This window comes from Anas platyrhynchos, chromosome 3 (assembly GCF_047663525.1).
Source record: "Anas platyrhynchos isolate ZD024472 breed Pekin duck chromosome 3, IASCAAS_PekinDuck_T2T, whole genome shotgun sequence".
Lineage (NCBI taxonomy): Eukaryota > Metazoa > Chordata > Aves > Anseriformes > Anatidae > Anas > Anas platyrhynchos.
The window spans coordinates 24,935,063-24,958,551 of NC_092589.1; the positions used below are offsets into that span (position 1 = coordinate 24,935,063).

At 37.0% G+C, this 23,489-nt stretch overlaps 1 protein-coding gene across 1 annotated transcript in view; it reads right to left on the reverse strand.

Annotated features, from left to right (window-relative positions):
• Positions 1-2,618: 2,618 nt before the first annotated feature.
• Positions 2,619-23,489, reverse strand: part of WDR26 (WD repeat domain 26) — a 33,224-nt gene continuing 12,353 nt past the window's right edge. The window contains exons 7-14 of the mRNA XM_038176704.2: positions 20,813-20,951; positions 16,629-16,769; positions 15,111-15,230; positions 14,169-14,314; positions 13,549-13,627; positions 12,859-12,988; positions 9,076-9,261; positions 2,619-7,687 (exon numbers count right to left, since the gene is read on the reverse strand). Coding sequence (XP_038032632.2) covers positions 7,662-7,687; positions 9,076-9,261; positions 12,859-12,988; positions 13,549-13,627; positions 14,169-14,314; positions 15,111-15,230; positions 16,629-16,769; positions 20,813-20,951 — 967 coding nt within the window. The 3' untranslated portion in view covers positions 2,619-7,661. The remainder of the gene's footprint in view (positions 7,688-9,075; positions 9,262-12,858; positions 12,989-13,548; positions 13,628-14,168; positions 14,315-15,110; positions 15,231-16,628; positions 16,770-20,812; positions 20,952-23,489) is intronic.

Genomic DNA, 23,489 nt, shown 5'->3' on the forward strand with positions numbered 1-23,489 from the left:
AAGTCCTAAGAAGGAAAAAACTCAGATCTTAAAAACATGTTGTAATTTACTATACTGCTATAGTTAGCATATTGTATTGGTCTTAGTGTGGTATCTGTGTGCAACAGCTTTTGTGAGCAGGTGGAAAAAAGACAGCACTGAAGCTTGATTGCTGTAGGTATCTTGCACTCAGTATTTGTTTTAGGATAAGCTTAGCCTTAAATTTTTGACAGATGGAGTCTAAGTTCAGCTGTTGTAAAGACCAGAAACTACTGAAAAGCATGCTCATTAGAAAATAGCTACCACAGCTGCATGCAAGTGACTACCTGACACCACTGCAAAACAAAATTACAGCAAGCATTGCTTTGTAAAGCTTTATGCCAGACAGGATATAGATCTGTAAAAAGGAGAGAACAAATACAATTTCAGAAGAGAAAAGTCACAGACTTCTGTAGCAGCTCACAGGGTAGGTATCTTATTTGTAGGTGAAGACAATTTAACTTAATTGACTTATAGCCTCTTGTATATTCCTGTGAGGAAAAAAAAAGCCCACCACATACCTACACTTTATCTATTAGAAGGGCAAAGTTAGTAAGCTGCTTGAGTTAAGTCCTTGCTGTAGCACCAGCAGTAGATACATACACTTCATTAATGAAGTGTAAGTTCCATGCTGAGAACCACGACAAGTAACTTGTAATCCCCTCACTTAAACTAGCAGGTTTTTTAAATCTTATTCTAAAGATGGATTTTGAGATAAGGACTTTATTAGTACTTAAAATATTTTTAAGATGCAGTAGTTAGAAATCATTGAAGACAATTACAATAATGACATTAGCTAGGGCAGACACATTCCCTTCTGGAACCAGTAAAAGATCTCACACTCACTCTGAAAAGCTCCTATTCCCCTCTACTTCATGAAACATTTCTTCAGAGATGGGAGGGGGATATGGAAAGGTAAAGGAAAAGAGCAAAAGCTGGGGGGTGGAGGGGAAAAGGGGTAGCATGCATCTTAGTTCAGATGCCTGACCTCAGGAATGTTATAGTGGATTCTTCCCCGCTTCCCTCCTTAAGAATGAATTACTAACCACAACAGAACAAGTACAGCTATGTATGCTGTCCAATATTAAGCAAACTGTACTTTTAGATGAATACAAGTTTCCATCCTGTTTTTGAATAAATTCTCTGTTCATTCATCTCTAACAACTTTTTTGAATTGTAAAAACCTCAGAAGCAGATTCTGGAGACCACAATTCTGCTGAGTCATTACACAACTAATTTTTGAGTCTGCCTTGCTGCGTAAGTCATTTTCTGCCTTAACAATGACCTTCACAGAGCTCAGAGTCAACTCAGAGTCAACAACAGGAAAAATGTAATAAAAAACCCTTGAACTACAGAGATCCTAACTTTTGAGCAAGGTTGTTAAGCTCTTTTCTACACTTACAGTCTAGAGCCTAGTTAGCTTGCTACAGTGTCAGTACTTCAGCTGCTTACAGTGACTGGGTAGCTGTTGTAGTACTGCAGTTGGGAGTGGAGGATTAATTAAGATAGGGGAAACGTGCTAATCAATCAATACGGTTATGGACTGTTGATTATTTAGCTAGTTTTATTAGTGAATGTACTTACCTTCTCACCTTTCTCAAGCCAAAAAAACAAATTTCCTTCATCTACTATATGGATAATTTTTGGCTGAATTGGGTCAACTCTTCTACAAATACTAGTACCTGAGGGAAGCAGGAAGAACAGGTACATGGAAATGGATACGGCATGACATCCTGTTTGCAGCTGCATTTAAGGCACAGTTATGAAAACACTGCATAACTTGGAGGGAATAAAAGTTGATGGAAAGGTGCTACTGGAGGCCATAAAGACCTTTTTCTAATCAAATACAGAAGCTGAAAAGAACTGAATGCATTTCACCACAAGGTTTGAGTTTAGAAAACCTACTTGATGGCAAATTTAGGCACAGCTTTCATTTAGCAGAACATTAGCTAATAAAAATGCCTACAACACCAGTATATGGAAAATGCAGGACAAAGACGAGATTCCATTCTGCTGCACAAGGAGGAGAGACAAGGTTAGTTGGAACAAGAAAAGCAACAGCTGAGAATCAGCTTCAAGAGCTACAAGAGCTGCTTAGGTCAACCACAGATGAAAGAGGTCCTTGATTTCTAGTTACTAGTAGTTGGCAAGAAACATCTGAGCAAGAAATGGAAGTACTTTAAAAGCACCTTGTTAATTATGGGAGAGAATTTTGTAGGTATATCTGAGTTACAGTTAGCAACCTGCGTAAGATACCTAAGCAAGCTCCAGGATTAAAGAATCAAGGCTCTCACTGAGCCTCAGAGGAACAGATGTTCAACAATGCAGATAAGCACAGAATGGGACACAGGCAAGTAGTGTGCTAAATGGCATAAATGTGCAGTCAAAACAGAAGTGTTGGGTAGATTAGAGCCAGGCATCAAAAATTGGAAAGCCTGCACACAACAAGAGGGAGCTCATCTTCAGCTGAACTGTCACAAATGATTTTTCGTCTCAAGGAAATGAAATGCTACAAACAAGGAAGAATTCTACAATTAGTGATCAAGAAATGAACATCCCAGTGATAGTCATGTAAGTGAAGTTTAGGAAACTAAGAACTATTCATTCCAGTTATTTATTCTGTTTATTGAATTGAAAGAAAGGGAATACAAACATTTCTGTTAAGTGCTGTGCACCAACATGGAAAAAGTGTATTTTTTTAAAAATCCTAATAAAAACAAATCAGAAGTTAATGTAGTTCCAATTGAACAATTTGTAAAGATATGTTTAAAATACTACACATTTATAAAATAAAAAAGTTAAAACGGTGTTCTGTAAATAATTAGTAAAACAAGTGAAAATAAATACGAGACCCAAAGTTCTTATGTTTTTAATGTAATATAGCAAAGAAATTTTAACTACTTAATATAATCCAAGGAGAGTAACAAAAATCCAGAAAGTTTTAAGAACGCAATCCTTTGAAACATTTAATATCAGTCCATAGCAAATAGTCATTACATACCAAAAGCTCTAAGTGTTAAACTAGTTCCACCACAACTCCATATAAATCTTGACAACTTAGAAATCTTGAGATCAACAATAAAGTTCTTTTCTTGATCTCTACAGCTTGGTTTGTAAGTACATACATGCTTTGAGGATCCATTTTGTCCCATATTTTTTCAAGGAGCCAATAGCTTTTTCCATCTGTGCCTAAAAATGTTAAGATTCATATCTACCACATATACCCTAACCATGAAAAATGTTTAAGAAAAAGATGGGGCACAATGAATTTCAAATTTATAAAAATATACTGATATTAACCAAAACCTTCAGGTCAAAGGACACTTCACATACACACGACTTAAAGTATGCAATAAAACATGACAAGTACCTAGAACATTTGGTTCTATGCCTGTTTATGTAACACATGCACACACACATTCATACCAGATGGGAGGAACACTCTCACAAACTTTTTATTGAATCCAGATAATCTGGATAGATAAACAGAAAACTTGTCTACAGTTTATTTCAACAACTAGAGGCAGCTACTGCAGCAGTAGTTCAACACTGCACACTTCAATCAAGTCCACCCTGTTTAGAAAAGTGTCAGAGTTAACCTTTTTGTTTCCTAAATATCGTTAAAAGTAGCAGTTTTCAAAATTAAGTATGGCAGCTGAAAATGGTCTCGAGCCAATGTGGAAAAGACAGGGTGAAGTAAAAAGGAGGGTTAGCCATTTATGGGATGAATGTTCCTCTTAATTGTCTCAAAAAAAAAAAAAAAAAGCCAACAACAATGAAAACCATTTAGCAAATACAGGTGTATTTTGTAGCTAACAATATGGACAAACTATTGAAAGTGCATTTTTCCTCCTCCCCCTTGAGTTACAGTAGTTTGTCAGTAAATCCAGCTTTTCGTGTTCATTCTTCTTTCTCTGCCTCCTCAAATGGGTCTAACAACATCTCCCCTTCAAACTATAGCTAATTATAGGAGTCCTTGTTTCGTACTAAGGAAGCCTTGCTAACTGATTTTGGGTGGGAGCATTGCTTAGCAGTGTAAGGAGATACAACTAGACCCAACCTCCAAGAGCATACTGAATTTTATTAAACATTACCTGTTCGAAGCCAACTTGAGAAGTAACTGGCAAGATCTGGATAGATTTCTAGCTTGCATCTTTGCTCTAATCATAAAAAAGAAGTCAACTTTAAAGTTGGAGAACTTGAGAAAAAACAGGGAATTTAAACAAAGGTGTAATTGCCCCCTATTACCTCCCCCCATACCCAAAGGACAAATTTAGCATGACTGCTTATTTTCCCTTTTGTGCTCCATTGTGCCTTGAAAATTACTTACCTGAACAGCTAAAGAGCATTCAGATAATAAAATGCTTTAGCATTTTTATTTATTAAAGAGAAAAAAAAAAAAAAAGATCTGCCTTTAACAATAACCTGCAGCTACTGTATTTTAAGCTAACAGCTTACCAAAGTTACAAAAGAGTAGTACACACTTACAGTATTTTCCTCTCTAAAATTATAGGTTTGTTCACCAGAAATACAGTAATTTATTGCAGGTGTGCAGTTGTTCCAGCCTTAGACTCCAGCCTATGAACATTTTTAAGCACATGGAAATCAACACATTGCAAGTGAGCAAGCTTATTACCCCATCCCCCACCCCCCATCTCATTTTATAGTCTGTGCACAAAAAGTATTGGTACTTTTCAATTCACATAGTGTGAATACGTGACATGTTAGAAATAATCTTGGTTCCTCTTTAATCGACATTTAGAATGGTTCTCACTACCACTAGACCTATAGCGTAATCACTGTGGGACCAGGTACTGTGGTCAAATAAAGTTTACTCTCTCTAATCTCCACACATCATCTGTGATAAGCAGAGATCTATGCAATATGGTGTTATTTAGACACTGGAAAGAATGCTATCTATATGATAAAGGAACTTTCCCTTATATTGCATAGTTTTACCACAAAACTAAATTAAAGCAGAGACACCAAGAGTGTATGTTTCTCCTTAACTTGCTTCTAAATCCCTGATGTGTTTTGTTTTTTTGTTTTTTGTTTTTGTTTTTTAAGAGGTACATACCAAGTCCAGAAGAGAAAACCCAGAATGGAGGTCAGGTTTTGATAGTAGTAAGTTTAAATTTTTAATTACAATGCATTGCAGTAGAAAATAGGCATCAGGTCATACATACCCCCACATAGCTTGTACCAGGTAAGGAGTCTTGGCCAGGTACGGCCAGCCATATTAAAAATGCCTGTTGAAGTGGATGTGAGACTTCAAATCTAAACTTGAGACTTGATCACCTTGAGACTTCAACACCTGCCTATATTTCCTACTAAGTCCCGTGAGTATGAGGTAAGCAAATAGTGCGAGTTGTACGCAGTATCTTTGTTAAGAGACACCAAAACCAGGATTATTCTCCTCCCCCCCGCTCTCCCTAAGTAACGCTTTGTTTAAAAACATGAGGTCCAGAGTAAGACAATACAGGGATAACTTCCAAAGATTCACATACTAGCATTGCTTAAGAATTATACCATGTTTCGAAGATAGAAAATACTGCTTGCAATTTAGGTATTCAATATTTATTTAAAACCTAGAGGTTTATTTTACTAAAAATTAACCTTAGGAAAGTTGTCTGCTTCTCTGCAACACCGATGCCACAGACAAGACTGACCAATCTTACGCTGTCCGAACTAGCAACAGAAACAAACAGCTCCTTCTAAAACTAGCTAATGGAAGGAGGAACTGATTTGTAGTCTTCAGTTTACATACATACTCCCAGTATGCTATAACTCCTTTAATTGCTATCAGCACAATTCCCCTTAAGAAAAAAATGAACTAGGTTGAAGATAAGAATGTTAAGTTCCTATTTCATTTTGGAGGTACTAAACCAGAAATGAGTACATCAGATTCAGGGCTGGTTTCAACGAGAAGATTGGAATCTTCAATCATGTTTCAGATGGCACATAGGGCAAGGAAAACACCGCCACCTGATTGCTGGAATCTAAAAAAAAAATCCAACCCATTAAGTTTTGTTTCTTTGGGAAAGAAAAAGGGACTGTTTATGTTAAACACCACATTCCCAATCAAAGCAGCTACACTGCTCTTCCCAGGAACTCTGGCAAACCTTCCCCCACCCTTCTTCCACACATGACTAATGAGGTCACTAGATTACCATCTCATTAAAGGATGAAGTCCACACTTCCATTCACATCATTCTTGGTGACATGCCCTTTCCTGCTCCCTCTTTACTTCACAGCACTACCAACACTACCTTTCCACCCATGGTAAGAAATGGACTCCAGTGCCATCCCAAAGTGAATTTGTGTGTAGTGCAGAAGCATTGAGATGTCAGGCCATCTGTTTATTGAGGACAAAAACCACACGTGATGTCTTTCTCTTTTCTAAACATGGCATATTAGTGGAACTGTTCCTAAATGCGTTAAGATGTTCACAGCACCAGCTTGCAACAAGGTCTAGGAGAGACATTTAAATTTGAAAACTTAAAAGTATATTTTCAGAAAGAAAATCTATACATCTTTGTTTATCAAATAGAGTTTTCCTTCATAACACAAGTGTTACTTATGATTTGAATGTTAATTACTTTTACAAGATGTTGACTTTTTTTGAATACTTTCTTCACATTCTTTTGTTGTGGTGTAGCCTACCTTTAATCCGTATTGTTGCATATATTTATGTAATTAAAAAGAAGACCTTGTCTTGTTTAAACTCTTAATCTGGTGGTGTACTCTGAACACTTCTTTTTTTCGCTAAATAATACAATTTTATCTGTTAATATGGACAGTGAGTTTCTCTTTCTAAAACAACCTTTACTGACTACATAAAGTTCCTTCCAGCCACTGCTTTTGATCGGGTTTCAAGACACTCTGGAAGAGCATCAGTGATACCACATTTTACAACACTTCTTGCATCGTTTTAGTTCCAAACGTATACAAATGAAGTCGTTTTAATCCTATAAATAATTTATTTTTAAAAAATTGTGCTGTTAACCCCTTTGCAGGGCAACGAGCTATGTGAAAAGTACAAAACTTTTTGTCAAATGTGATATTCAGAGTGCTTTTGACATAGTTCATTGGTTTATCTCAATTTATATGCGCAACGGGCAAGGCTAGAATCCATGAACCAAGCTGCAAAGATCTCAAGCTAAGTAAGGCGGAGAGATTTGAGAAACAAGAGAAGGAAATACTTTCCTATCCAATGTATACTCTTCAGACTAAAGCACTCTTTCTATCAAGCCTTCTAAACTGTTAAATAAAGTGTTCCAAACAAGCATTTAAACTTCATTACACAGAAGAGCAACAAGAACAGTAGCCTGCCAGACAAAAAGGCAGGAGGGAAAAATATATAGAGTTCAATGGTTAGCCTGAATGTAGCACAGTTCTTCACAACCGATGGGGGGGTAATTTCAACACGGTGTCCAACAACGTTCTAACGACGTGCTTCATCTCGACTGGTTACTATGAAGCAAGGTGGTAAATGTTTGGCCCCAATCGGGCTTCAGAAATGGTTCTTTTTCATGACGAGCATGTCTGTCCAGCTATCAATCATGTTTGTTTGCACCAAATCCCAAGCCATTTAAAATACGACTAATTAAGTTAAACTGAAGTCGTCTGCTCCAAATTCGCCATCAACTATCCATGCTACTGCATTCCTCTGAACAAAAACAAAAAAGAGAAAAAAATCACACCTTGAAGATTTTATCAGTAATTAACATTCCTATTACAAGGTCTCTAATACAGTGTATTTACATAAGTTTTACTGAGCATGCATTACTTAACGGAACTAATAGTGTAACTAAATCCTACATTAAAAATTAGCAATTTTAGGTATCATCATTCATATTAATTTAAAGGTTAATTTGTCATGTTATCTGTTGGTACAAAGAAATCATCTTTTGCAGAAGATATCAATAAATTACATACATTTGCATTTAAGTTCCAGGGGCTCATGCTAATTACAAAGCTGTCATCCATTTAAGATTCCTAAGTTGCTGGACATTATTCTCTGCACCTATACCTCTTATAGATGCACTGCCGTGAGAAATTCAGTTTTTATCATTTTTATTTTTATGAAGTTTACAAGCTCATTTTCTGGAGAAAATGAGAAAGAGTAAGCAGGCAAGTAATTGGGAGAAAACAAAAGCAAAAAAAAAAAAACAAACAACCACAAGTAAAGCCAGCTGGAGGATAGGCTCCGAGTCCCTACATGTATGTTCAAGATGTTACAAGCAGGACTGGCAAGGCTGGTCCACCTAGTCCAATACTAGAAGCAGATGTGTCAGAAAGCACAGTAACAGCAAAAGGAAGTAATCCTTCTATATATCCTTCCAACTTTCAGCCACTTTCACCTAGTGGACATTCTAAACTAGAGGTGTTCGCTCGTCTACTCACACTTCATGGATTTCTCCTTGATTGTTTTGTTCAGGTTCCCCTTGAACTCATGTCCATGCTTAGTATTCACTGTAAGTTTTTAGCATGAGATTGGATGTGTAATGACAGAAGCCTATATGCTGCAGAACAATCCCCTAGTCGTCATCTTGTTAATAGTTCCAGGGGGGTAGGTAAGAAGGGTTGGGAGAAAGTGTGCATTTTGACAGTGAAAAAAGTTGCACTTATTTCAGAAGCATCACTCTCCTGATAACATCAGATGGTTAGGAAAAAATCAGTGGTGTACAGATTTTAGGGTGGAAAAATTTCAGTCTCCACATTTTGGAGATTACTTTTATAAGCACAGTAACACCACTATTTGGTTTCCAGTGTAGTCAGAATACACTACTCAAATTTTAGTAACATTGCATGCACTTAAAGCATTAAAGGTGGCATTTCTAAGAAGTCTACCTAAGTCAGTTAATAAAATACTACGGCCTCAGTTGACACCACTGTTTTCTATAGGACCTTTCTGTAAAGGCAATGACTCTAACCCAAGACTTGTGGGCATTTTTGTATTCTATTTATGACAAAGAAAATCAACCAAACTAGCTGCCTTTGACATGCATTTTTAGTAATCAGAAAACATACACACATGCACATACACACTCTTACCTTCAATATCCTGGTTGTCTACGAATGGCGCTGGTCCCCATATTCTAACAGTACCATCATCAGAGGCACTGGCCATCATGGATGGAATCTGCGGGTTCCAGCTCACACAGTTAACAGTACGTGTGTGCCCTGTCAGCTCCGCAATTGGCAGCTCGCTACGCTTGTGCCAAATATATACTTTGTGATCTAAACAAAATATGCATTTTGAAAAACATGAGAAACATTGCTCCACACAAACCAATTTGTCATATCAAATAGCACTTCCACACCTAAAAAAACATTAATGTTGTCAATTCTAAAACCCACATCTGTTGAATGTGTAACGACTCTAAACATTTTCTTCTAAGAACGATCAAAAGAACATGGGCAAGGTTCTACCACAAAGGGGCATGCTTCCTTTAAAAGACTTGCAAGAAAAACATTCAACTGCAATGCAAATAACCTAGAAAGACAAACTGAGCTACTCTTAAATTAAGGACATGGGGTACTAACATTATTCAAAAGGAACACTTGCAGAATTTTTTTTAAACAATCATATTACAGATTAGTACACGCATTATAAAGTCACAAGTATTAAGGCAGGATATTGACAACAGGATATTAGGAATTGGCTGGATGGCTGCACCCGGAGAGTTGCAGTCAATGACTCTATGCCCAGGTGTCCCTCAGGGGTCTGTATTAGGATCAGTGCTGCTTAGGATCTTTAAAAGTGACACAGACAATGGGAACAAGTGCACCCTTGCAAGTTTGCAGATGACACCAAGCTGAGTGGGGCTGCTGATATAACAGAAGGAAGGGGTGCCATCCAGAGGGACCTGGACAAGTTTGAGAAGTGGGCCTATGGGAACCTAATGAGGTTCAACAAGTCCAAGTGCAAGGTGCTGCACCTGGGTCAAGGCAATGCCAGACCTAAGTATAGGCTGGGAAAAGAACTCATTGGGAGCAGCCCTGCAGAGAAGGAAAAGCTTGACATGAGCCAGCAGTATGAGCTTGCAGCCCAGTAGGCCAACTGCATCTATCAACAGAGGAGTGGCCAGCAGGGTGAGGGAGGGGATTGTCCCCTTCTGCTCTGCCTTTGTGAGGCCCCACTTGGAGTGTTGCTTCCAAGTCTGGGCCCTCCCCCACCCCAAGATGGATGTGGACGTGTTGGTGTAGGTCCCAAGGAGGGCCACAAGGATGATCAGGGGGCTGGAGCACCTCTCCTATGAAGAAAGACTGAGAGCTGGGGATGTTCAGCCTGCAGAGGAGGTTCTGGGGAGAACTCATTGCAGCCTTTCAATACTTAAAGGAGGCTTATAAAAAAGATGGAGAGTAACTTCTTACTCCAACAGATAATGACAGGACAAGGGGGAATGGTTTTAAACTTAAAGAGGGGAGAGTTAGATGTTAGGAGGAAATTCTTAACTCAGAGGGTGGTGAGGCACTGGAACAGGCTGCCCAGAGAAGTTGTGGATACCCCATCCCTGGAGGTGTTCACGGTCAGGTTGGATGATGCCGTGGTCAACCTGATCTGGTGGGTGGCAGCCCTACCTATGGCAGGGGAGTAGAGCTAGATGTTCTTTAAGGTGCTTTCCAACCCATGCCATTCTAAGATTCTATGAAGTTCACAGCTCTACAGTTAATGAAATGCATCTTGGTACTGAAGACCTGGAAATATTCCACTGCAAGTGCAAACTGAGAAAGCGAGTGATGACAACAAGGCCCAATGTCTGAAATCGCAAGCTATTACCGGCTGACAATTAATTCTTGCGTTGTATTCAGGATATTGATTTGTACTTAAAGCAGATGCAATAAACAATGCCACAGATCTTATTTTGTGATAGGAAGCTTTTAATCATTTTTCTTTTAGCAAAATGCTTGAATTAGAATAGTGGAGTCAAACACTCCATTGCATTTTGTTTGTTTGTTTTTAAGCATTTTATAACCAACCACATTTAAGAATAAATGACTAAGGAAGGATTTTTTTTTTTCCCAACTGTAGATTATCAGCCTTTAACAAACCTATGGATTGATCTCTCTAGGAATGTCTTTGGAATATTCCAAACATCTTTTTAAACTGAAAAAGTATGTGCCACTAGTATTACACAAAACCTTAGTATTTAGTACTAACAGATGAAAATACTTTAATTCAATATATTTGGATGGTTTCAATGCAGAAGTCATTCTGAAGACTTAGCAAACAAGTCAATCTTTCTCTATTCCTCCTCCTCCCAATCCCTTACAAAACAAACTCGCTCTCTGACCTACCTGCTAGAATAGCATCACGGAATCATGTTACAACTTAACTGTCTTCTGCTGAGTCAGCTCATTTGAGTACAACACCTTTATATACACATGTATGCAAACATTTTGGTTGAGTTTACATTCCACTTACGATTTCAAGAGACTAAATATCCATGCTATTCATCAAATAACACAATTCACTCTCTGCTTTAACACTGGACACGCAAGCCTCTGCTGCCTGGGAGAATCAAAGCCTAAACACAAACCAGTATTTTGGTGCTTGTCAGAATGCCTGTATTTTGTTTTGGAAAAAAAAAAAAACAACAAACAAACACAAAACAGTTAACTAGATTAAGGCAGCGGTCAACTTCCTTCTCAGAAAGAGACCTCCATTTTCTTCCCATTGATGAAAGTGTTAGAAAAAAAAAAAATAGGTAGCTGACAAGGCATCCTCCTAAGTTCAAGAGGTCACCACAATGTAATCTGTTATGTTCTTGTTTGTTTCTTTGCTTTATTTTGTTTGTTTAGACATAGAGAATGGTTTTCTGAGTAGCCACATTTTTCAACAGTTACAAGTTGTCACAGAGACAACAGCCTCAGACAGTCCAAACCTAAGTAAGTAGATTTGTCTAAGTTGATCTAAGTAACCCTCAGCTTCTACCAGTGCTAGGTGGTTTTAGACACCAAACATCTAAATAAATAAATAGAAAAAAAATAGGTGCACTGTAGTATTCACACCTACACATTCACAGCATCTTTATGACTCTCAACAAATCTTGAACTTCCCGGTTCTAAGGCCCCAAACCAATAATTTTGTTCAACCATGAAGAAATTCACACTGAATTGGAAGTACTGTCCTTCAGTCATTACCTTCCAGTGGGTCTGGTAAAGAGTGAAATTTAATTTTGGACGTATTTGCTATTTAAAAAAAAAAAAAAAGGGAACGAAAAAAAAGGATAGTAGTAACATCCTAGGCAACACTATGTCCTAACAGCTGTGTGTTACAAAGTACTAACAGTAATTACATACACATTTCAAGTATAATTCTTAGCCCTGCATAGGCTTGAATATTAAGTGACCTCCACAGGAGGTGATGGCACTATAGTGACAGAACCAAAGCAATTCCAGACATGACCTATTAACTAATTTCTTTTCTTGCCACAGACAGTTGAATAAAAATACACCACAAAGCCTTTGATTACCAAGAAAACTTACTAGACAGTGTCAACAACTGCTTGATTTGAGATAACTACTTTGTAATGAAGCTGAATCTACTGAAATTAAAATAATCTTGCCACACCTGTATCTTCAACAGGGGAAATGAAGTATTTCTGATTCAAACCATAAGCCTAAGAGTCATACCACAAAAATAAAAGAGCCCTCAAGAACATCCCACCCACTTTTAATTAAAACAGTTCAGATGCTTTAGAGGAGTACGTGAAAAATTTGTTCCAGTTGCTCGCTTTCAGAGATGACAGCTGCTAACAACATTATAAAACTAAGGTATAGGAAGGAAGGATAAAGTGTTCTAGTTTTCTGCACAAAAAGGCATGATACTACCTTCGCTGCCACTTGCAATGAAGTCTTCATTATGACCTCCAAAACATGAGTGAATTGTGTAAAATCCTTGTGTAACACCTTGATACTTCCTCACTAAAACTCTGTCTTGTAAGTCCCATAAGTGAACTCCCTGGGAATAAGAAGTACAGAGGATTTTTTTTTTCCAATTGAACATTATCTATTGCATTCTTTTGAAACAGTAAATGAGTTTAAACACAATGAAAACATACTTCAGCTAACTTCAGTATTTTTACTAGATCAAGAAAGTAAACATACCAGATTATTAGCTTTAACTTCCAATCTACGGTCCCTTCTATTTTGAAAACTCATTCTCACAGAAGGTTCCCAAAGTAGAAATAAAATTAAAAACAAACAACCCCCCCCACTAAACATAACCTGCCACAATTCTTGCTGCATCTGGCTTCTCAATGTTATTGCCAGGTACTAAGATTTAACAATACATTTTTCATAGTATCAAAGCCTTTACCATAAAAGTCAAAAATTCAGTCTTAAGAATAAGATTGCCTTCTTGTCAGAGAATGTCACAATACATTTATGAACATTAAGGCCTCCTATTAAATAAATACAACTATATAACAGCAAATATTCCAGCTTCCATCAAAATACTTAAAAACAGTTAGTACTTGCAAGCAGGCTTATTTGCATTTCCATTTATTATCACCAACTCACCTGAGTTGCTACATTTAACAAAGCTAAGCGGCCATTTTTTGAAATAGTAAACGACATTATAGGGTGATCTTCTTGTACTCTGAAATCGTAAGACACATCAATGTTAAGAGTACACTTAACCAAAGAATAACGTACACCAAGACAAAAGGTATGTCCTGTCTCTGCAATATTATTGTCAGGTAGAGATAGTGTTGAATTTGAAATTGTATTTGAAATTAGGTGTATCTCAATGTCAATACAAGCCAGGACTGCAACAGTTTGTTAGTTTGCTAATACTTACGATAAATCCCAAGACCAAAAGGGACCTGAAGGCTCAAATAGCAGCTCCTAACTTTAAAACAGGATCTACTAAAATATGTCAGGAATTCTGAGGTAAAGATCTCTTAATGATGGAAGTGCCAAAACACTGAGAAGAAACTTATGCCAGTGCATAGAAAGTTATTTCTAATACTTGATCTAATGCTTCTAGCTGCAATTGGAAATCACTTAATTCTTGTCCCATATTATTCTCCTCTTCTTTTAATACTGAGAGCATTTTTAAGAACTTATTTCTCATCCTGCCCCACAAACCCTTTCTCACACTAAACTAGAAATTTAAAAGCAAAGAAAGAGGTACTTACATGTTCCTGTCTGTAAGATCTTCAAAGTTATAACCCCGAATTCGCTGGTGTGTGTCTGATGCTAGAACAGTTTTTCCATCACTTAAGCACCAAAGGCATTGTACTCTCACCCCTTCCCAGGAGTCAAGGAGATTACCATCTAAATCCTGATTAGAAAAAAATAAATTGAACTGTTAGGGTCAGGTTTCTGAGGAGTTCTCTGACAAGTATCTTTTTTACCTTGTGTTCACATGGCTGCTACAGAAAGCAATCTTAACCTTTAGCAGAGAGGGCTTAATAAATTAGAATACGACTTGTGTTAACTCTTGTAGGTATCAGTCCTGGAGAGCTGTGAATCCCTTTCTTTGCACTATCAGACGGAAAAAAACCACAACACTACTTCATGTCAGGGAACAGATCCGCAAGCTCATTTGTGCGGCGTGTGAGGTTTGCATACTGCTGCATCATTCTGAACACCAATTCAGATGACAAATAATCAAGAGTATGGGTGAGGCTTCAAATCACTATCCAAAATCAACTCTATTTGTGTATTGAAAATTTCCAATTTCTAAGCACTAAGTAAAGACAGCATGCAAAAAAATAAGAATGACATAGTCAAAATTCTGTGGAATAAATGATATCTGTGGGCAAAGGCATAAACATGAAACGTTTTCATTAGCATATTTTCTAGAGCAGTTATGACAAAATTCCAGCCCACAAATCCTCCTTTCAGCAGAGCAATCTCTTTGCAAAAAAAAGTTCTTGAACCCTTCTAACTATTACACAGAAACAGAAGTGCTGCAAGGATCAGAACGTTTTTGTTTTAAAAATAAACTTTTATGTCTGAAAATCAAGCTAATTTTTAGTATACACACACAAGAAAAAAATAAAACCTCAGATTTGACTGTGACAAAATGTTTCTTTCTAGCTTTATTTTCAGTGGGACAGATGCAGAGAACTTACACACTGATAGAACTGTCCACGCTGACCTCCTGTTACAAAACGCTTCCCATCAGGATTCCAGGCCACACTTGTTAAACTGTCTTCATGAGATTGGCTCATCTTTGTCCTCAGCTCCCCAGTCTAGAAAATAAACAGAGCAACAAGGTCTTATACCAGCCAGGAGAACCCTCTCCCCAAAAGACATTGATAACTTTATCTGACATACATAGGGTTTGGAGGTACATAAATTTAAACAGTTTTGTTAAAAAGCAACACAAAAATTATGGATAATGCAATAAAAGGGCAAGAGCTACCACAGTATTTCCAGTGACCTCAGATTTGATTTAGGGATTATTTTTTGTCCCTCAGATCAGGACAGATGAAGTAGTGGGTATGTCAGACAACTGTAAGATTATAACTTAAAGAGGGGAACTCAAAGAAGTTGGGCGAAAACCTAAGTACAAGAAGAGACGAGTTAAAATAAAATATGGAAAGTGAGAAGGCAGGAGTAGGCCAAAAGAAAACAGAGGTGACAAAAATACAATTTAGTAAAAATAATATTTACAACATTTTCCTCCCTGAGCTGAAGCTCTCCATGCCAAAATTTAACTTTCACTCCAGCTCATAATGTTGCTGCTTCACAAGACACTGAGCCAACGAATGGCTTACCACTGCCAAAAGAGTAAGGGCTTCTCTCTATTCCCTTGTGCCAGCTTGAGTTCTCCCCACTAAGCCAATTTATTTCACTAAGCCAATTTAATTAATTAAAACAGGCAAAAAAAAAAGCATTCAAAGGATGAAAAAAGGAAACTTTTTGTTTCTAGGTAACTAAATTAGTTCAGAGTCCAAGACAGAACAAGACTATATAGCCTGCAATTGAGGCAGGGGATGCTTTTGTATCAGCCCAACTGCCCATAAAAATCAACAGCGGGAAAAGGTTTCCAAAGTCATAGAGGAAGTCAGAAGAACTAGACAAACGCCCTAGTATTTGACTGAAAGGCAAACTTCTGAAATCTGAAGTCTAATCCTCTATGAACCTTTCACTAGTACCACTGGGAGGGATACACAAAATAAAAATAACATCTTTTACTTTGTTACTTGTTAAGATCTTCAGCAATAAATTTCTCCCCTTAGATGATAATTCTGCTATCTCTTTCTCTTGATTTCCTTTTCTTCTCTTCAGCAGTTCTCTATCATCCTTGGGATTTCTGCAATCCCTTCTTAGACATTATTTATCTAGAAGAGATGCACTAGAATTGCTGCAGAGTCCCGTGCAACTTGAACCCTATTTTCAATATCTGTGCAAAGCAAGTACAGAATTTGTAGACTGACACAGTTTTTCTCAAATTAGGGAAAGAAGAATCAGTTTGTTTTTTTTTTTTTTTTTTTTTTTACACTTGCACCTTTGCACAGCAAGTTTTGTGGAAGTGACTTCCTTCATGCTTTTTATACAGACATATATATTTATTAAAAAAAAAAAAAAAAAAGGCAGTAGGCTGACCACAAAGTTTTATTTTGTAACTCTTAGTCACTACTTACTTGTACATTCCAGAGCCAAAGCTCAGAACAATCATCTGGGCCACAGGCAACAAGATAGTTGTCATCTGGACTCCAAGCAATATAAGAGACACCATATGAGTGACCTTCTAACGTCTTAAGTAGTTTTAGCTGGTGAGTATCCTGAAAAAGAAAGATTCTGTTGAGACAATAGAAACAAGCTCCTACTAACTTCACATATACAGCGTGTCCAAGCACAGCAAGGACACTTGGCTTTTTGCATTTTGTCAGTCACATGAACAAGTCCTCACTGAAAAAGCAGCTGCTAGTTTACAGAGTAGGACCTTAAAGTGAAAGCTGCTAAAATCTGATGTGCAAAACAAGAATATTTGGAAGATTAGAACAAAATACCTACATGATTCTGAATGTGGAGCTTGCAAAATGTCATTGTGTACAGAGTTGTACATTACATTATACTTGATAATACAGAAACCTCATATGCTAGAACAACTCTATATACCTACTGGACTATAAAAGTACTATTACCCACATTGTATGGAATTAAGTTAGTTCTTAAACATAAAGCATAATCATGCTGGAAAATTATTATGGTTAAACAGAATTAACCAAAACCTTCACGCTTGCTGAGAAGGGAAAACTTTCAAGTGCTAATGCTTCTATAAACTGTATCTTGAGAGCATCTTACGTGCTGCTCAAGAAAAAGGTTTACAGAAAAATATTTTTAAAAGCATACTTGAGGTGTTTTTTTTTTTCTAAATGCTGCCTACAGCAAGCTGTGCTTTCGTTCTGCCAGATTTAGTGAATGAAGCATATTTTTCTCACACTGACTATCTTACATGACCTTTACACTACAACTGTTCTACTGATGACTTGTCAAAGGAACTTTACTTTCAAGCAGCTTCTTATGAAGGTAATATAGTTATATACTGTGAAACCATAGCTTCCAAATGAATTTGTAGACTGACAAGCTTCCAAAACAAAATACAGAAACATGCTGCATAGAACAGATCTCGTTAAACCGCTTACAACAATTTTTGTGAAGTTGCTTGGAAAAGGTGGTTGTGGGTTGTTCTTTTTTTTTTTTTTTTGGATTGGAAGGGGGTGTTGCTTATACCTCATACTTCTCCAAAAAGGAGTCTGACTCATTTGAAGATGTAGCTTGATTTCTCAAATTCTCTTCTTTCTTTTGTTTTAGCATTAATCAGCAGAGCACCTCTTGACTTGGGATTCTATAGGAAGAACATTATCAACAGAGAAACAGTCTGACACAAAGGTCGGTTTCCTAGGACCAGCTGCGAGGGATTCAGTGATTCTCAGTCAGCCTGCAGCTTTGATAGTTCTGCTAGCTAGAAAACTAAATTCCTCAATAGAAAGTAGGCTAAGAATAATCTTCAAAGAACAGAGAAAATAAGCAAGTGCATGGAACTCCTCAAGACCCCTTTATTATTCCAGGTCTGCATTAGATACTGCTGTGTCTCTTGCTGCACTGATCTGCAAAGAAACTGAGTCACATCTGACTTCATCCCACATCCTGGGGCTTGCCTGCAACTGCTGCATTCCTTTAAATTAATCTCAGTGCAAGGGTAGGCAGCCAGTTCTACTGCACCTCATTGGAGAGGCAAGAGGAGCAGGATGCATACGGTATTTCTCTTCTAATAATAGGACCTGGGACTATCTCCCTCTCACGCTGCTCTCATACTTTCCTCCACATATAGCAGAACTGCTATACTGTTTTGCTCTCACTGAAACAGCAAGTCAATATTTCAGACAAGCGTCCCCAATTTAGTCACTTTGCTTCCCACCCTCTACCAGAAGCAATCTCAGTACTTCTATCCCTTACACACAGCTTGCCAGATTTTTGTTATGCAGAACAAAAAACTATTCAGCCTACCAATTTAAGTCCATAGTAGTTGAGCAAGTCCTTGGCTGAAAAGCAAAACACCCATCAATAGCTTTGAGAAAGAGCAGTAAAGAAGAAAAGTTTCTGTAGGAAACAAGTTAAAGGAGAGCTCTATCAAAGAAGATGCACGCTAGATATGCCTGCTGTGCCCATCCTTTGTGTTCTAGAGATTCTGCTGCACTTTGTAAGTCAAATAATGCATTTCACACACAAACCTAGCTCACTCAAGATAGTATTTAATGCTGCTGAATCTGCATAAGAGCAGTGAAGTGAACAAATGAAAATAGAAGCACAGGATAAGAGTTTAGAAGGGATGTAGATAGGTCTTAAAAAGAAATAAGAAGTTAGTGTCATGAAGAAAAAACAAGGAAGCAAGGTTATTATGCTTAGGAAGGGGTGACGGAAAAAAAGGGGGAAACAAAGGATTCTTTTCACAGTATAGTAATGAATGTGTGAAAGAATACTTTATTTGAAATAGTATGCTCATTTCTCTGGCCTAGAGTTGTATGGATGCTTCCTTATATCCTTTATATACAGATTAAAATAATTCTAAACACGTAAAGCCTTGAAAACCCGATTAAACTAAACTGTTCAAAAGACATTGTCAACAACGGCTACAGGAAATTTGTTCTGGCAAATATGAAATCAATTAGAGTTATCCGGCTTGATGTTATTTATAAGGCTACCTCCTTGAAATGGTTTCAATGTTGTTGGGTTTTTGGTGTTTGTTTTTTTGAAAGTACTCAAATACAGAAGATAGAACTCTATACAGCTTTCCTGTTATTTACTACAGATTTTGTTCCCATAAAAACCCATGGGTCAAAGTGTTAAAATAATTTAAACACTCACAAAACATTTATTTGGCTCAATTAACTAGATGTTAGCTAGCAAGTCACTATGAAACATACTACCAAGCTGTTGTGTATTAAAACCCACTGATATAAAAGGAAAATGTGCATCTACAGTCAAATAACAAGTCAACAGCAAAATCATTTGATCCTCAATTTACTTGGAATTGATCTGTCTATTAATAAAAATCAGTAAAAATCAAAGTACAAAAGTCAGATTATGCAGCTGTGTATCTCTTGGCTCAGAGCACACTGTCTCCAGTAACAAGCCCCAACAATTCTACTCCTGAAAATTAACACTTGTTAATTTTTAAGAGATATATAACAATTATATACAAGCAAAATGGTTTTAAGTTCTCCTATCTTCATAGGAGAAGAAAGGACTCAAAATTATATAGCTTCCTAACCCAGAATGGGAGAAAAGAACCAACTTCTGTTCTTAAATCCTACTGAAAGCTAGTATGGGACTGCAAAAGCCTTTCATCTTCCACTTAGCATTCCAGTCTGCAGATGTATAATTAAGAACTAAGAATCTTATTTCTGATAATGTTTTACAAGCATTAACTTCAAATATTGTATGCATACGTTCTAGTTTATTCACAGTTGTCAGTTGTTATGAACTATATGGAAATACTCTAAGATATTTCTAAAACACAATTTAAAACAGTCTTAGATTTACTGCTTAAGCTTTTATTTACATAAGTATAGACATAGGTAGGAAATATAAATTTTGTATCAGTATAGATATTTAATATAAGAGGAATAATGCCGCATGTGAATATCAAAAACTAAAAACATGGTCTGTATGGAAGTGGCTGGGTATACCTTTGTGTGTCAGTGAATTCTGCGAAGTGTTTGAATCTTCATCTCAAAACAAAGCAAATCATACAACAGCAACTAGCTAGCACAAAGTGGTATAACAATGCAACCTTAAGCAGATACAATTTATTACTCAAATAATGTAATAAATGGTGAAATAGATATTTAAACTCAAATACTCTGGTAATAACAGGATAACTGAAGAGGTTTAGTCACCTATTTGAAGTACTCTTAGTGAGTGACTTGGAAGTTCTAAAAGAGATCATTTCTCATCACTGCCATGCTCCTTCCACTCTCACCCTACACTTCTCATGGCCTTCAAGCTGAGAAGCGCCCCTTGACCAGCAGGCTCTACATAGCAGTGCTGGTTAGGTGCACAGGATCTCCTGTTCCAGGGCAGTCAGTGTTTCAGGCACTATAATACCTGGTACATTAGGGCATCAGGTATTCAAGTGCCTTAACTAACTTCTACTGACTGTGATCTTCGGTTTTTTATATCCTAAATATGCTAGTCAGTAGGCTACAGTACATATTAGCCTGTCCTACAAAATTCAAGCCATCCTACCAAGAGAAAGTAGAGATTGAAGAGGGAAAAAAAAACAGAAGTCATACATATTTAAGACATGCTGCACACTTACTGGATCAACCTGCCATATAATAACAGTTGTGTCCTTAGATCCCGTTGCTAGTTTAGTGCCATCATTGGAGAATTTACAGAACCACACTTCATTACAGTGCTCCGTTAGTATCTGCTGTGTGTAGCATGGGAACTGTTTCCTAGGAAAAAGAAAAGGACACATTAAACAGGTTAATAAGAAAGCAGTAAGAGATAGTTCTTACTAGCTAGATTAAAAAACCACAACAAGCCAAAAATGTATTTAGAAGCCAAACCACTTGGAAAGTCTTCAATTAACAGCTGCTTCAAATAAGCACAGAACGAAGTGTCTTATCTGGTAAAAACCTCTTATCACCAAGCAATCATAACTAATCTTAAGAGCTTAGAGCTACTTTTCTTCCCCTCACATAATTCATTTTGCTTCATATAACTTGGAATAAAACTGACCTCATTATGGCAGTAACAGCTTATTAATACAAACTTTTGTGACGTACAGAATATACTAGAGTTACATACTCATTGAATCATACCTGAAGTATTTTATTTACATGTAAACTTTTTTTTATTCATCTGAGCTATATCTTGCAAAATCCTTAGAAACAATTTTAGATATAAGTTGAATAAAATGATAGTCTTTTTCTTGAATGTGATTTTGCAGTAAGTTGTGTTTGTTTTTTATACTTTCTTTGCAGAATACCACACGCAACTTTAAACATCACAAGATAGAACCTAGAACCATAGAACAGTCTGGGTTGGAAGGGACCTTAATATCATCTAGTTCCAACCCCCCCCCATTCAGATGGGCTAGCAGATAGCTGCCTAACCATTGACACTTTTTTCTGAACTGCAGGGGTCCTAGAGGGATTTAGCCTTATGATGAGCTTTTATGTTGCCCAGCACAAAGCAACGCAACTCTACGGGGACATGAAGGGACTACTGTAACAACAACAATCTATGTGAATGTATGGTTTCATTTATCACTGGAGATAGATAGCCTAAAAAAAATTACTTCTACATTTATGTTTTAAAATGCATTTCGGTGGTTGCAAGGCTGACAGACACCTGGAAAATGCTTTTTTTAAAGCAGGAACTTCTGCTTAATATGGTGACTACATTTTCTCAGTCTATTTTCTTTTACTTGAAGATGCTTTCTAATGTATGCTTGAACACCATTGAGCAACACTAAGCCTCCATGCTGTCCCTCACTCCCAGTCTTATGATGGACAAGGATAACCACATTGTGTATATACATGTTTGCGTTTGGCTTCCTTGGGTATGTTTTTCTACAAAAAGAGGTCTACTTCACCTTATTCTGCCTTAATCTGACCAGGAGCTGTCACTAGAACTACCCCAAGCCCTAGGTAAAAATCCCCACACATGAAATAAAAGTTTTTCTTCCTTGAAGCCTAGAGGGAGGTTAGACAAGTCCTTACACAGACACGTATACCTACAGGTTTTTTTATTATTTAGCCATATTACAATAAGTTGCTGCTCTTAGGAAAAAACATTAATTCCTTCTGGAAAGTAAGATTCTTTATCCGTAACTCATACAAAGTACAAGGGGCACACTGTGTCTCAGGAAAGTCTTTTCCATATATTTCATTAAAAGAAATACTTTATAGAAAAGAAGTGCTTGTATTGTAAAGGTTAAAACCTTGGCTGCTTTTCTTAAAGACATGGAAAAAAAAGCAGTGTAATGCTGGAGCACATAATTTTCAGAGTAAGGTGGCATTTAGGTTTCTTAAAAGGGTAGCAAGCACAGTTGATATAGTTGGTGCGTATATATCCCATGTTGAACCATGCTACTCACAATCCAGTCAGAACTTTCTGTGGGAGCTGTGATCTAACTAATGAAACAATCCAGCACATTTGGCTTCACGAACAGCAAAGAATACATTAAATAATGCTGCAGTCACTCAACAGTTTCTTGTCTAGGTAATTAGATGCTATTGTAGCTCAAAGTTTTGGAATTTTTTTTTTGTTCTATTTCCAATTGTTCTGTTCAGCACAACACAGTTGAGTCATGTTGTTCACATACTCAAAATATCTAATATGTTATCTACTATTGAATACAAAGAAATTTAAAATTCTAAATTTAACACCAAACAGATGCTTTTCTATTCCCTTTATGTAGAATGGAAGACTTACTTTTCAATTTCTGCAACAGTTCTTTTTCAAAAATGCTACACTGACCTAGTAGAAGCATGCATGAATGCAACAGCATTCACTTCTCATTTGGGATTCATTATTTGTTTGTAAATTCAGACTGCAGTATATTTACATGAAAGCTAGAAGAGAGAATTCTGGGTGGAGGGAGGAACAAAAACAAACCACATAGCCTGAAGACTCTCAAGGTAAAAAATAAAATTTATATATATATATATATATACACGTACACACATATATATAAACATATATATAAATAAATATAAATGCTCACCCCCAAGAACATCAATTCTGTTACCAAAATCTGATGCACAGTAAGATTGAATGTCTCACCTTCACTCCCAGCAGCTTCTCCCTTCTACCTCCCACTCTTATGAAGTGATTAGTGGAGAGTTAGTTAAACATTTTACCCATTAGTGCAATTCAAGCATGCTTGCTCAGAATAGTGCCAGAAATCCACAACATATTGATTCTAACTAACAAGGGAAAGTTGTCAATGTTCCATCATTAAGATATTACAGAACTTAAATTGT